Below are 16,427 nucleotides of genomic sequence, written 5' to 3'. Positions count from 1 at the left end.
CACACACACACACACACACACAAACACACAAACACACACACACACACACAAACACACACACAATCTTCCCTAAAATGAGCTTTATAAACTGCCAATACAGTATGAGTTAGAGTCTCATCATCGATTAATCTGATGGTTAATATCTCAATTAATCAGTTAATTGTTTCAGATTCTGCATCCTTCCCATTTTCATCACAACCACCGGAGAATCAAACTCTAAATCAAATTTTATCAGGAGAAAAGCGAAAACATCTTACCCATCGAGAGAAGCCTTCTGTGTCGTTCTTTCCTCTCCAGTTCTGACATAACTGATGCTATAGCATCTACACTGATCTCTTTAGGAGCCGCCATTGTTACAAACGAACAGTCACTTCTCGCCGTCGTCTCACCACCTAATTCCTGTTAGCCACAAGCGAATAGCTTGGAGCTCGGCAAGATGGATTCTCACTTGTAAGAAATCCAGCTGCCTCTCAAGGTTACATGTTTGTGCTCTTGTACTTCTGTTTTTGTGAAGACCAATTTGAGTTTCAGACCTTAAGAGTGAGGACATTTTGGATGTTATTCACGCCTTCAATGGGCTGTTTGAAGGTGCAGGGTTTGGGGTCGGGGGTTAAGTATTTAGCTGCGATGGTTAAAAATAGGTAGTTATGTCAAGAAGAGTCCTCACAAGTATAGTACAGGTACAACCGTATGCGTGTGTGTGTTAAAAGGTGAGTCAAGGCTTGTGCTGACCACACAAAAAACAAACACCTTTTATTGGCTCCTTGGGGAGTTTAATTGGCAAGTCATTACCACTTCAACCTTTGACCTCACTGTATTCCCTCTCCTGGACCTGAACCACACCAGCTAGAAAACCTCAAAGAGACACACAAACTGTTTCTTTTTTCCTTTTATTAAGGAGAGGAGCGTGTGAATGGAATAAAAATGAGAGGATGCGAAGGAGGAGGAGGGGAGAGAGGGATGAGAGATGGTCACAACCTTGGACAGACGCAGAGGGAGAGGAAAGGGAAACAAGGACAAACTTAAGGGTTGTTTAAGGGGAGCGAGGGGTGGGGAAAGGAGGATAAGGGGGGAGCAAGGAGGGAGAGGGAGGATAATATGAAAGGAGAGATGGATACAGAAATTATTAAAGGAAGGGAAGCGAGGCGGGAACCATTGATGAGGTCAACGGGGTCACAGGCAAGAGGGAGGAGGAAAAGTGTGGCACAGAATTTGACGAATGAAGTCGTGCTCATTGATTTGTCCCATGAGTTTGTGAATATTGTTTTTGTTTTTCGTGTGAGTTTTAAAGTACCGACAAAATAATGCAGTCGTGGACAGTGTATTTGTATGTGTGTGTGTGTGTGTGTGTGTGTGTCTGTGTGTGTGTGTGTGTGTATGTATGTGTGTGTGTGTGTGTGTGTGTGTGTGTGTGTGTGTCATGACATGCAGTCACACACCGAGGGTGCTGACACGTATTTCTCGGGATGATGTAGTCCAATCTGTGTGGTTTTTCACTAGGAAGTTGTTACTCTGTGGGTCGCCATGGAGATTGTAACCAAAGCATCAACAACAACAACAACAACAACAAAAAATTGAACTACACATACCTCCGCCCTGGGGGAGGAGAAGAGGTCCATCTTTGGTTTGACTGTCTTCCTAAAAGACAAACAGAGACAGAGACAAGATTTCTCATTTAAGTGAACATTGTCTGCAGGTGCGACGGACGCATTAATCCCTTGAAGCGACATAAATTGGACAATTTAAGGCTTTTAGATGTCTGAAATTTTTTCTGTAAATTACAGCTCCTGTCAGAGTTAATCTGTGTATTTTAGTCATGCTAGCCACGGCTGAGGAGATGCTAATGTCAGTCTGTCAGTCAGTTTAAACTTTGATCCAGAAAACACAATCTTTCCCCTAATCTTAACCAACAATGCTCTTGTTGCCTAAACCCAACCACAGACAGGAGGGTGTGTGTGAACCGCAGCCTCTGGTGTGACAGTTGTGCACTTTGTACGATGCGAAACCTTCTCCTGACGACTGCTATCAAAAAATGTAGCGCTTCATCCATTAAAAAAAAACCTTTCGTTGTACATGAACGTGTATATGAACGTAAATTCTAGAAGACAGGGTTGTTATGAGATACTATACTTAAGTTTAATCAGTGTTATTTTTCTAATGCACGAACACAAAATACACACAAAAAAATGTAAGAGCCCTTTGTAAAAAGTATGGAATAATAAAACTCCTAATAGCAAGAAAAAACAGCCAGAAGTTCAAAGTTTAGAGGAAACGCTTCTTAAAAAAAACCTCATCATAAAAAAACATGGTGTTTACTGTAACGTATTGTACCTATGAGACAAAATGCAACTGGTTTTCTAGGACAATGAGAGAATCAAATGTGAAGCAACATTCGAAAGAGGAAATAGCAATGTTCCTTGTACAATTCATATGCCAAAAAACTGATCTTATGTCCGTATAAATAAAGGCAGGCTTGATGCAAGAGCAGAGGAAGTAATGAGATTCTCCCTTTGCATCATTTCCTGTTAAAAGAGTTCTCTTTTACCACATCTCCTACTGGTGTAACCTGACCACAGGGGAATGGGCCAATCAGATGCCCCAGTGGCCGTTATGAACGAGGAAGTAGACCGTAAAAAAGTCTCTGTGGATTTTTCTCTGCCAAATTTATGTAACTTCACCTCCACCACTCTCCTCGCTACTTAGCTCCATCCTTTTACGACTGCGACAGAGAGAGTGTAAGGATAAGACAGGAGGAGCCCAGGCAGCACTTCTTTCCCAAACCGGGGCATCATAACTCAGGACAGCCTCGCTTTGATTTGATGTAAAATATTTATGTCTTGTTGCACAGCTGTATCACCTGTCACTGGGCTAGAGGGTAATGGTTCTGTATTTTAGGCCCCGGTTTTACTATGACAAACACAAGATAGATGGCAACTCTCTAGACGTGTCTCATAGATCCATCCATCATCTAAGTTTTCATGAATGTATGTATTGAAAATATCTGCAAATGAATATGTATTGACTTACTGAAATAGATATAAAACTTTCTCTGGCTTTATATCCATCATTATATTTAGTGCATCCACTTAGTTTCCAGGCCACTGATGCTCTCATTAATCAGACACGTGGTTTGACTGTAACTAAAAATATAAATCTTCTACACCTATTTCAAAAGTATATCTTACATAGGTCACTTGTTCTGATAAAAGACTTACGGAGCGCTGTGTTAGTTGCATTCACTTGTATTACCTGATTGGAATCAGCCACTTTATTCATGCCTAAGCAGTGGCTCATTCATTGGCTGCTTGGTTACCAGCTGACTAATGAAGTCCAATCATATTCATGCAGGTTTACAGTCATTATAAACTGACACCTCCATGCCGATGTAGTTTACTGCAGCAGGAACTTCCACCACTTTTAAGCTCAGCTTTGTGAATGAGAGCTGATGCTGATAGATGTGTTTGTTTTGGAGGATTACTTCTCCCGGTAGAGTCTTTATCCCCCCCTCAAAGAGCAGAGCCTTTTCCAAACATAATCTAACTGTACAATCATTTGCTATACAAACCCTGGCATTAAAATACTTGATGAAGCTACGTGCTACTCGCTCATTGACCCCTCAGAAAGGCATTAAACCACTTTAAAACCCTCATAAATATGGTGAATTTTGAGCAATGTCCCGGTCATGAGCTGGAGGATGGAGGGGACGAGAGCTTGGAACCGGGAAGAATCCCGATGAGTGGGAGTCAAGGTGAACGAGCTTTGGCTTTGTTCATGCAGAGCACCACTTCTGTCAGGATGATGTACTGTAGGTCTCTCTTATATAACCAATCAAACACATTTCAAGTGAGATGGTAATTGTTGCTTAAACATTTCTCTGAGTGTCCTTGTGTTTGAAGACATCCAGATGTTCGTGTGTTCGGTGTTTCAGCAGCTCACTTTCCTTCAAAAGCTTCCTGTCAAAGTGCTCTTGAGCAAAATGCTAACCTCCAGTACTTATTCTCACTCACACACACATCTGTTTGGATTGACAGCTGGGAAGTCGAGAGGCAGTAAGGAGTTAATTATGAAGTAAAATGCATGTATTATAGATTAGCTGTATCATAAAATTACAGTAATTTATGAGTCAGTGATCATTGAGTCATCGAAGCCATAGTTAAAAGTTAAAAACCACATTTTCGAACAACGTCAACACAGCTAACATTTTAACATGTTGCTAATTCGTATGCGTGTGCTTATGTGGGGTTTTCTTCCAGAACTTCCAGGTTTTATGTTTTCGGGGGAAATTCATTCTCGTCTTTTCCCTCCTTCCATCGGCCTTCACATCCAACCTGCACCCCATCTGCTCCATCTACCTTCACATTGAAACATAATTATTTCAGAGAAAAGCTGCTCTAAAAAGGCTAATGGCTCAAGATTGAGCCTAATCATGGTCACTTCTAAACAATAAAGGAGGCAGTTTCCCCTCTTAGTGACCAAAATGTCTCAGATTTTTCACAGAGGTCAAATTGGAAGGCCTCAGCTTCTTTCACTAAGACCCCTACATGATTTATTATTCAGAAAGAGATTTATGCAAATTAACTTGTGGTACAAACAACCTGCTTCTTCATTAATAGCAGGTACTTCAGCTTCAAACCCAATTCACCAAGGCTGTCACCTCTGCACCCTCCAACACTTTGTATAATTGGAGTATTGTCTCTTCTGATATGAAGCTCTGATTAAAAAAAAAAAAAAAAAAAAAAACATTGGATGCCAAGGCGTCTCACAGTCACAGTTTACGGATTCATGTCACATCTGGAGTTCAGCTAACTGTTTAGCATTACTACCAGTCAGCCTCCGTTTTGCACTTGTGAGCAAGATGCGCTTACACTTTTCGGGTAGGTGGGCGGAGACGCCTGAGGGCTCGCGGTAGGTGCTGGCTGTCTTGCTCCGTCTGGTAGAAAAACATCCTGAGAGCCTCATCGAGCAGGAACCATGTTGGCAGACCCAGCAACCTCTGGGAGAGAAGAGAGAGAGAGAGAGAGAGAGAGAGAGAGAGAGAGAGAGAGAGGGAGAATGAGGCAACAGAGCTGGAAAGGGGTTGGATCACAAGGAAGGGAGGGACGGACGGAGTCAAAAGGGATGGGATGAAAGATGCAGATGAAGATGTGTGAGAAAGGTGTAGATGAAGGACAGATGGGAGAAAAGGTAGATCAGGGTGGACGGGTAGAGGTAAGCGGAGATACAAGAGAGGTGTAAGGAGAGTGGGAGTTTGATGGAAGAGGAGAAGGAGAAGTCGGGCGGTGGGAGATTTGAGCGAGCTGGGTGGAAGGAGCGGATGAAACGAGAGGAGATGAAGCGAGAAAGATTACAAGTGCAAGGCGAGCGAAGGCGAGAGAGTGTGGCAAAGTGAGAATCACGTAGGTTGCAGCAAAAGAGAGTAAAGCAGAAAAGAGAAGTGAGTGAGTGGGAGAAAGAGAACCTGATCGTGTTTTTAGCGATGGAGCAACGCTGAAACATGTCAAAAGTCCCACAACTACAGTCAGTCAGACGTGATGTGGGCACAGGGCAGAGCAAAGAGAAGAGAGCAGCAACGCCTACGTGTTGAGCTCGATCGGCAAACTACTGCTGAAATATCCGAGTCAGTGCTTATCCACCTACAGCATCATTCAGCCCACCAAGTTGTAGGCTACTGCACACTGCAGAAGATGCCGAGCATGCCAACAATTCTTTCCTTTGTGCAAAATTGTAGTCTGCGCTGTGCACAAAATGAAATGCGATTACCTTCATGTACGTGTTGAGTTCAGGGATTCTGCTTTCTGCAATCTCCTGCTTGTTGCCGATGAAGACTTTTCCTGAAGAGAGACATGTTCACAAAGAAGAAGACAAAAAAAGGCGCAGGGATGAAATCACTGAGTCAGTCAAGAGTTTTAATCAATGTATAATGTATAATCAAGGCCTACATCATCTCCCACACATAAACATAAATATTTGTGGAGGAAAAACATGCAGAATGTGTAAACCTCACACACACTGCACTTAGGACCAGGCGAAAAGACGTTTTCTCTAGAGCCGGCTCAGTGTCTAGTGGTAAAAATCAAAGCAGAAAATGAGTCAGTTTTTGGAGTCTACACACCAAGAAAATGTAAAGATACCCTGTGGAGTTTTTGACACTTGCACAGGGACACACATGCACGAGGGCGATGCAATATACATTCTACTCAGCTGATTGACGGAGTCGCTAATGCACCGAGAAACTTAGCAATGTGGCGACAAAGGGAATGATGAATAACTCCGCTAGCGAGCACAAACATGGTGCGCACAATTTTCAAATTTTAAAGAAGAAAATCTTCTCTGCAAACGCCTTACGAGGAAAGAAAAGTCTGCGACACATTTGTTAGCCTTCAAGAATATACACAATGCGTTTGTTTTTACAGAAAAACTCCACAGGTCACCTTTAAATCATTTTAAATCAACTTTATTTTTATGACTTGTTTGTTCATTTTTATTCTTATTTCTTTTTCTTGTCACTTTCTTTTGCTTTTGTTGTTCTTCAACAGTTTTGTCATTTCCCTCGGTATTTATTCAAGATCTAAGCTAAAGATTGTCCTCAGTTACACGTGTGACGACTTAATGAATTACTGACACTGTATTTGATGTAAATACTGCAGCAGTGACCGTGTTAGAGGACGTTAAGAATTGTTAGCGCCCATGCAAGTGAGATTTTAAAACAGAACCATATATATATATATATATATATATATATATATATGCAGCGTTTTGTAAATCTGATGAGAAGAGTATGTATGTAAACTTCTAGTCTTGCATCTCCACACTTATGCATCTGGCCCCCGGCGTCAGTTCACTTGTTCAATTTCTGCAAAACCACGATGTATCACAGCAGAATGTGTAGTTACTGGCAGATTTTAAGCAGAAGTTACATTTATTTTTTTCCCCCTAACTAGACAAATACTCCTTCAGGATGGTTCCTGAAACATATCGTATTACCCTTCATCCTCGATATCACACCAAGTCCCTGATGAGGCACAGCACAGATTTCTCGGGCTCTAAATCAGGGCCCTCAACAGTTCATCCAAAGCCATCTAACAGTGCTGTTAAATCAGATTTAGCACAGTCCTAATGACCCTCAGCCACAATATTCAGCCCTCTCTCTTCCCTCAATTTCTCTCACCTCATTCACTCTTGAGCACGATAACTCACTCAATCACTCGCAGACACAAATTCACTCCTTTACTCGCTTAGTGATGAATCATTCACTCACCTCTCCGTCTCCTGGGGCCTCACTGAATAAATGTTCTTTTGACCTTGAATCTAATAGTTTCTATTTTTGTTTTATATTGAAAGATCTGTGATGAATTTAGCCCACACAATGTTCGTGTGACTGAAGAAAAAGACGTAATCAGATAAAGTAAACATTAAATAGAAAGATTGAAATTAGCAATAAAAACAAAACAAAAAAAGGAAGAAACAAATGTGTGATTCTGTTATTAAAATATTCTCCATCATGTAGCTCTCATTAATCAAAACTGCTCAAATTTGACCAAACAGACCTACATCCTTTTCAATTATTTTTTTTTCTCCTGCTCCTACCCATCACCCCATCCTCCCCTCCGTCTTCCTCCTCCCTCCCGTCTTTCTTATTCCCCTTCCATCCTGATGAGATCTGGCAGTGCAATTAAACCCATCAGATCTAATATTATCCAGCAGACTCCCTCAGTGGCAGATGCTAAATCAGAGTTTGTTGGAAAGTAGAACTTTCCCAATATAGCAAGTGACAATGAGAGATACAGCCTTAAATCAGATGAAGAATTTATGTTAACGATTTCACAATAAAGAATCACTAATATCACAGTTTTCATGTATTTCTCTTTTAATTTTTTTATATATAGTTTAGGCATTAGCTTGACATCAATGTCACATGTCAGCAACAATATTTACTCAAGCATCAACGGCAATAATTGGAAGATTTTAAGTAAATTCATTGGTAAACTATGATATAACCTGTAAACTGTTGTTTGTTTGTTTTTGCCATTACAGATACATAGATACATTTTGATGTGGACAAACAGCTCAAAATCTTTTAATACTTGCTTTACATTTGATTTTGACCTTCACTTTCAAATGCACTTCCACTCCCAGTGGCTCACACACACACACACACACACACACACACACACACACACACACACACACACACACACACTCTTTGAGACAGACCTCCGCTCTGCCAGTGCTCTAAGCAGGTTAAAGCCAATGCCCAGAATAAAAGAATCATTTGTACCTGTGCCCCCCCCCCCCCCCCCTCCACTGCCTGGCACACAGCAAATACAGTAAACATCAAAGGCAGGAGGAGACACTTAGGGCAGGCCAGACAGCAGCAGAGGAAAGAGTGAAGCCATCAGAGAACAGCAGAGGCCTTGTGTTAATGGATCGGATCGGATCCAGCTCTGGCAGCCAGAAGCAACACCACAGGTGCACCATGAAGATAAGACAGACGAGGCTCCTCTGAAAATGTAACTCTAGAAAGATCAGTAATACTGTCCACTGGCTGCTAACGTCGGCTTAATGAATCCAAACTAAGGAGGTTCATGAGGAGAATTTGGTGATTCCCTGACTATTTTCCTCCAGAGCCGCCTGCAGATCAGACAGTGAGTAACATCTACTGTACAGACTGTCTGGCAAACATTATAATAACTATGATAACTTAAATAATAACTTAAGTCATCTCCCGAGTTTTCACCTAGCGCCACCAGCAGGTCTTCATTTAACTTTGTCCCACACTCAGGTTTATGTCCAGATACTTAAATTACTGACGACATTCCCATCGGCCTCAGCTGTTATTTGCTAATTAGCAAACGTTAGCATACTAACGCACAGCACGGAGATGAAGAACTTGGAAAGCACGATAGCTGCTGAACAACAGCATGTTAGCATTGTTGTTGTGTTTGTGTTTGCATGCTGAGGTTAGCGTTTAGCTTTTTTTTTTTTTTTTACTGTATCTGTAACATGACTAATTATTTTGTTTCTAATGCAGAGATGCAGAAATTAACTTGAATGTGAATGTAAATGTGTCTTTTAACCTTTAAACCAAATATACGTTTCATTTGTTAAACACGAGTCAAACGTTGACAGCTAAACTAAACTAAAGCCGTGAGTCAGGATAGAAAGAGAAATACATCTCGCTGTGACTTGAGTGTGATTACAGTGCAGTCTGATTATCCATTTATATGTAATCTACACACACACACACACACACACACACACACACACACACACACACACAGACCTCGCTCTCTGTCCTCATCTCTCCCAAACCAATGGCCCGAGCCACCCCATTCAATTTATTGGTGATGTTGGTTTCCAGCCTCCGATAATCGATACGGACACTGACGGCGGCTCCCAGACAGACGGACTTATGGGAAAACAACGAGCTGCAGAATAAAACTGGAGCCACCGAGCAGATGAGGACAAGAGGACAAACACAGACACACAGCAGCACGGCCAATGATTGCGGTCGGTCCAGACGCTTCCTCCCGCCGCTTAATCTCCTTTAACAACAGCTCATCTGAATGGACCAATGACTTCTCTTCCCTGGACCTTAGACTATTAAATATCCAGACATTCTCCGTTGGTTTTATTTCCTCATTGTCTCTTTCTCATTCTTATTTCTCTTTATGCAACTCGACTCTTTGTCTTTGTCATCTTACAACTTTATACCACACGGATGTTTCCACTGGCTTTAGCAGCCAACAGGAAGTGAGAAACTTTACCTGTGGGTGTCAGCGAAGACTGCACCACTCTCATCAAATTTCCTTGCCTTTCAATCTTCAGGCATCCCTGTGCGGATCAGAGTCATTAGAGACTGAGTGTGACCCAGAGTTGAATCATTAAGTCATGGCCGTGAATAGAAAGTGAAACACAGCAGAAACACTGGAGTCATCCTGATGAGGCTTTCCATTATGTTGGCCGGGCCCCTGTGGTGTTGGAAATACTTCAACTTCTGTAAGATGGTTTGTGACCAGTCGAAAAAATACTCAATCAAACTTTCATGTTGTTCGCACGTATTTGAGCCTGTACACCGACTGAGAGGAATCACCAGCAGCAAATCAGTTTCTATTGTATATCTCCAAATCATAATAAACATTATCTGGTGGCACTTCACAGGGTAAAGTCAAGGGAGGAAAAACTCCCTTTTACCAGGAAGAAACCTCCCAACAGAAGCGGGTTCACGGCTCAGCAACAAGCATCTTTGCATGCGAAGGCAGCAGAAGATAAAAGATGAGCTGCCAAGCTGAGCGATAGAGCGTCCTGCAGAAGAGATTTCCACGGGAACACTAGGATATATAATCTCCCTCCCAAAATCAAACACCACCCCGAGATCAGGGCCGACAGACAAATATCTACTGTGGGTGTATAGGTGCCAACTCTACGCAGGTGCTTGGAGAACGATACATCATCTAACGGCAGCCGAGATACGTTTCATCTGCGGTGTGGCTGGATTTTCAGGAAGGAAATCACCGAACCTCGGTATCAAGTTGCAGCTACTGAGGCAGCCGTGACTCAGGAGGTAGAAGATCTGCCTCGCTGACCACATGCACCTCACTACATCTCCCAGTCCGAAGGACAGGATGTCGCCGGTTACTCCATGTGCATGTTTTCTCTTATCATTTTGAATGTGTTTTCCCCGCGGCATTCATCTGTCCTCGCACGCATCTGCTCCTCTCTCACTATTCTGAATGGCGTTCACTGTTGATTATTCTCACTTATTACAATCTTCTGATATAAGGCTTTTTAAACGGACCTTGTAGGATATTAATCGTCAACGACATGACATGACGCTTTAAGAGTTTTATTCCAAAATGTTTTCACCTTACAAGGAGACAGGTTCACTGAGTTTGACGGAAGGAAGTTTCTGAATTTGTAAAGATGTAAAAAAAAATATACTCAATATGCTTAACGGAGCAACAACAATTGTGAATTTATAAAATATTAAGATGTTACTCTTCGGATGGCAAATGTCTCACTGGAGAACCAGAGTTGCAAACGCAGCATTTTCGGTCCTTAAGCTTCACATTATTATGCAGCGACATGTTCCTAAAATTTGCCGTCACTATGCCCTTGCGGCTTGAATAGAATTGGATTTATGGGGAAGTGATGCACAACAACAAACTTGAGCTAAATTGTAATCAAATCTGTAAGGGCTACATCGGCAATTATAGTATTAAACTGATTGTATTCACAACTAATGTGTTTTTTAATCATCAAGTAATCCCATCGCGCCTAGATCCTCCTGAATACTTACAGGAGGGACCAAACTGGAGGGATGTAACTTTGGTTTTAAGATATCTGACTAACTCTGTGTCCAACACATGCAGCAGACTCTAGATGCTTTTAATACTACGCACACATGTGTTTCAGCTCTTCCAGGCACGGGGGGGGGGGGGGGGGGGGGGGGTTCAGCCAGCTGTCACCACAGACCCAGACTGTTCCTCTCCATATGCATGAAGCAGAGCAGAAGGAGTTTTGCATGTGAAGGTTACACGATGACACGGCGGAAATTATGCAGTAAAAGTTGTGTTTCCTTCATGTTGGATGAGCAGCAGAACCCCGACACAGCACAATCAGCGCCATCCCCGTGGAACTGGAAATTACAGTAGCCTCGCTGACTCGTCTATTCTCACTAAACTAAACCCAAAGAAAGCAACCATGATTATTATTATTGTTATTGTTATTATTATTATAATGAATCTTTACATTATGGTAAAACATTGGAATGATTAATACAACGTAATTATACAGAGAGAGAGAGAGAGATATGAGAGAAGCACTGGACAAACAATTTGCTTGAAAGTCCCTAAAATCACAGTAAACTGCAGGTCAGGTGTCTGAGCAGCGGCATGTTTGTCCTCTGCTAAAGAAAAATAATCTTACACAACAATCTTTTTCTTCTCCAGCTCTTATTTTCTTTTCAAGCACGTTGTTGTCACTGAGTGTTACTGCTTTGACCTTTGACCTGCCCACCGGTGGCTCACTGCTCATATTTAAGCTTATTTTAGCCGTTAGATGCCCATAGTGTCGTTTAAAATGTAAAATACGATTGACAACACAGCGTTTATGATAAGACGAATAATCCAATCTACCGTTCCCAGTGTGCTATTTATGTATTTATGAACCATGCAACCTGCATCAGCTGTCATAACTCATACTGTAATTGAGATCATAAGGATTTTTTGCAGTGCAATAATATGGGAGAACAGTACATGCAGCGCAATGACAGAGACAAACTGTCAATCAATCGCTCACCATTGCTTTAATTACCACTAATAAATACAAATAGATTCATTGGAATTTTTTTGCACTGTCGGCATCTGAACACACGTCACACACTAATAACTGACCTTTAATTAAACCGAAATTAGGTTAACTCACTTTTACCAGTCATCAGAATAACGGTGGGGTTAAGTGACATTAACTGGAGTTCAGCCTGAAAAAAGACACTGTATTAAAATAATGAAGGGTTTGAGTCTCGCTGCACGTCCCGATGAAAACGCTGATTGAACACAGAGCGTGATGACATCACATCCTGTTGCTGCCAAATTAGAACCAGGTTTCACTGGTTTTTCAGGCCACTCTAAGTTTTCTTTCTTTTTCGTTTTGATGGAGCCTTTGATGAAATCACTGAAATAAATGAGGGAGGCTGCATTTCTTTGCACTGTGCTGCTGTCTGTCTGAAAACTGGAGGTTACCCTTCAGCGTTTACTGGACGGTAATGTGGCTCAGGATCGAGCCGCCCCAGCTGCCTGAGGCTGAGCTCTAAAAAACAGCAACAAATCAGAACCAGCTATTTTCAGTTTTGTCTTTTGCTCCATCAGTCCACAGTTGGGTTTTTAAGGAACATGTTTAATTGATTGAGGTTTTTGTTTAACCCACTGAAGCCCTGCATGGTAGCCTCAGGCACAATTCATGTTGCTGGAAAAGCAACCTGGGAGACTGTGAGTGTTTGCAGTTAGTTTGCCTGTCAGATCTGAAAAGAAAAAATTCAGAGCTACAGGCCGTAATGAAATAGTGAAATCTGACACACGCTCACCTGGCAGAGTGGGCAGGATGCAGGTGTTGGGACCGGGTCTCTCGGGGTCTTCAGGGGCGTATTTGGACTCGAGGATCTGGTGGAGGTTGAAAAACTCTCGGTACCTCCTGTAGATGAGATACTTACTCCCTCCTTTAGTCTTCACCTCAATCACAAACCTCTGGAGGAGAAACAGGGACGTGAATGACACTATCTGTGTAAACCATGGGCTCAGTTAAAAGTTTGTGGTCGACTTTAAACTTACAAAGTAGTCGATGAAGCCTTTCTTCTCCTCGATATCAGCGATGGCGGCGCTGATAGGGATGTTATGAGGCAGCTGATCAAAGTCACTAAGTAACACAAAGATATGCTGGTTATTTTTCTTACACTTGTATCAGCATATTGCTACTGGCAATTAAATTTAAATTTATTCCGTTAATCAGTCCTCACATTAGTGTTTAAAATATTCTAAAAATATATATATTTTAAATCACAATTCAAGTCAGAACGCCTGGAGCCCGGCCTGTCCAATCCGAGGGACATAGTTTGCATATTTAAGCTTCCGTCATCATGACATTGTTTTGTCTGCTGTCAAATGAAGGCTGTATTCCTGCATGAGTAGTGTCTATGACAACAAACACCAAAACAAACATAAAACATCCTCATTTTTTATTTTATTTTTTTTAAATAAAAAGCAAATTCCCTAAACTTTTTCAATGCAGTGCAGAAATAACAGCCACAAAGTCTCTGCAAACACTGAACATCTGCCTCTAGTTTCAGTTCCCTCTTTATATTTTAGGTGCACTGATCAAAGAAAAAGTGAAGTGTGATGTAACCTAATAGCAGCCTGACACTATATTGTTATTTTCTAACTAGAAAATCTCAGAGCATTGATTTAGCCTATTATTGCCAGTTCTAAGTGTTAGAAACCTGTGATGCCGCGTCACACAGGTGCAAAGTTATTGATAAGAGAGTTACACTTTACGCTGACAGACATCATCAAAGTGCATCAAACACACGCTCACCTTTCGTCTCGTAGCTGCTGCGGCAGCGACATGATGTTACTCACGGCACCGACGGCGAACAAAGAAAGAGAAGAAAAGCTGAACTCCGGAGTAAAAAAAACTGCGCTTCTCTCTGAGGCGTTAGCGCAGAGTGAGATGTCACACTGGAGGCGGCAACTGAGCGACTGCGCCTGAAGCAGCTTGCACGCGCAACAATGCGGAAACGGGCAACAGGAAGCGAAAGTTCCCTAAAAAAAAAAAAAAAAAAAAAGACCAGAGGATGGTGCGTTCAGTTGACCCTGCCTGTGCAGAGGTTACGACACGGGCGGGGGAAAGTACGCGAGATGGCACATGGGGGGGGGGGGGGGGGCAGGTATGATGTTAAACCAGCTGATTGATGGATCATCACCCTCAGATGGAGTGACTCACACTCAGGCTGTGGTCACAGTTCAGGCTGATGATGATTAAGCACATACATCTCAAATGATGATGTTAAAGCGTCAGTTCATCCATCTTTTTGTTTGTGATGCTCAAACCACTAAAAGAAAAATAATTACATTTGTAAATTTAAGAAAAATTTAAAAGCGACTTTAATTCACAGAAAAACAATGTCCTGGTGATTCACGGACCACACTGAAGTTTTGTGCGTGATGCGGATGAACTGACCCTTTAACTTTTTGTCTGTTTTGCTGAACACAACCTGTTGCAACTATCATTCATCGTTATCAACTATTATTATGAAGTCAAAGTCACATTTACCAGCAAAGGCCGTTCAATTTGGATTCATTTTAAAAAAAGAGTTGACTGGTTTCTGTCGTTTACGTTGCTGTTGTTGTGGCACGTGGCTTTTTCTTTGTTTACATGATCTGACAGAAGCAGCATGTGACTTGGTGAAAGTAAAACCCACACCCAACTTCTGGAAATGTGCCCATTTTGCAAAGCCACCCAGCTGGGTGTGTCCACAGAGGTATTGTGTGTAAACATTTACTTTTAGTCAGAGTGTATTTCAAATCAGAGGTTTTTGCATTATCTTCCTAAACAAAGTGAGTTTTTAAAAGCGGATTTAAAAAAACAAAAAAACAAAACTGAAACCTCGGGGTCAAGTGAACGCCTCATGGACCCCCACCTCATCATTTCACAAGAAGTGGCCTTTCACTGACAGAGCTTCTGTTTTATTCACGAGTTCACAGTTTAGCAGTCACACTTCCACAGCAGTCTCCGGCACACCAGCGCTGCCACATGCACCGTCGTGAACATCAATAAATCACTCCCACGTTCAATTTGACTGATTAGTGTAAAAGCTGTGAACAGGCAAGATGGTTGTCGACTAGTGGCAGCTTCCTCCAGCCTCCCACACTGTGTCACACAGTGGAGGATTCTTAATTTGCATCGCACAAATACAAAGCACAACTTTACTCCAGCTCAGGAATTCAAAACGCGTATCGTCGTCACTTATCATGAATGCTGTTCATTGATTCAAATGTTCAGTTTATTGTAAGGTGTGATCATTTATAATGAAACCGAAACAACAGCAGCAGAATAAATAAACACATGTAGAGCTGCAGTAAAGGGATAAAGGATACGTCTGACAAAGCTAAATACCACCGTGATGTGCAGGTTTCTCAGCTCAAGAAACTGAAATCAAACATTTTATATCAAAGAAAAAAACAGACAAACAAATTTAAAGAGACAGAGCGAGCCCTCCTTTAAAGACTTTAAAGAGACACATGCAGTATATAATATGATACTGTCAAAAATGCTCATGCAGACCAGTTTGTTCACATTCTGTCATGGTCTCCGGCAAGTTGCACAAGTTATGTGCAAGTTTAAACTCGAGCATTACCTTGAAAGTGAAGTGGAGGAGTCACACTGTGATAGAACAGGCTGTTAGCTTTAGCGGCGCAGAGTTGAGATACAACTTAATGTTTACACCTCCTGCGAGGCGGCGTTAAATCATTCGCTCATAACTGTTACAGCAGCAGAAGGGTCACAGAGAAAGGAGACTGATAAGAGAAGAGCCAGAAGACATTCGTTTTCTGTAATTGCACTGGAGGCACATTGTGCGTGACAGACCACATCCTTTTTACATTAATGGTGACGCTGATGTGTAGATGCTGTTTGTGTGCTGCTGCACAGAATTCAAAAAGAATTTGAAGCCCGGGTCTGAGTCTGGCCTGTGGGCCTTTTGCTGCATGTCACCCCCACGTTTCCTATGACAGACTAAATCCTTTACATTCATGATGACATTGACCTGTGCACTTGATATGGTGTCGTACAATTAAAGTGACCTGGATTAGACTTGGGCACAGGTGCAAAGTAAAACACCCCAGTGATGTGCTGGATTAAAATGTTGATGTCTG

General features: G+C 41.9%; 2 protein-coding genes across 2 annotated transcripts in view; one reads left to right on the top strand and one right to left on the bottom strand.

The window, feature by feature from the left end:
* The window catches only part of ncf4 (neutrophil cytosolic factor 4), a 28,528-nt gene extending 14,217 nt beyond the window's left edge, over nucleotides 1-14,311 (bottom strand). Inside the window, exons 1-6 of the mRNA XM_056371875.1 lie at nucleotides 14,089-14,311; nucleotides 13,329-13,413; nucleotides 13,085-13,244; nucleotides 5,761-5,831; nucleotides 4,866-4,993; nucleotides 1,590-1,638 (exon numbers count right to left, since the gene is read on the bottom strand). Of these exons, the coding sequence (XP_056227850.1) occupies nucleotides 1,590-1,638; nucleotides 4,866-4,993; nucleotides 5,761-5,831; nucleotides 13,085-13,244; nucleotides 13,329-13,413; nucleotides 14,089-14,120 (525 nt within the window). The 5' untranslated portion in view covers nucleotides 14,121-14,311. The remainder of the gene's footprint in view (nucleotides 1-1,589; nucleotides 1,639-4,865; nucleotides 4,994-5,760; nucleotides 5,832-13,084; nucleotides 13,245-13,328; nucleotides 13,414-14,088) is intronic.
* Nucleotides 1-16,427, top strand: part of LOC130166329 (parvalbumin-7-like) — a 35,967-nt gene that overhangs the window by 6,946 nt on the left and 12,594 nt on the right. The window lies entirely within an intron of this gene.

The sequence above is a fragment of the Seriola aureovittata genome, chromosome 3, assembly GCF_021018895.1.
Source record: "Seriola aureovittata isolate HTS-2021-v1 ecotype China chromosome 3, ASM2101889v1, whole genome shotgun sequence".
NCBI classification, from domain to species: Eukaryota; Metazoa; Chordata; class Actinopteri; order Carangiformes; family Carangidae; genus Seriola; species Seriola aureovittata.
The sequence above is the reverse complement of the archived record's forward strand: the minus strand, read 5'-3'. Positions and strand labels throughout refer to the sequence as shown.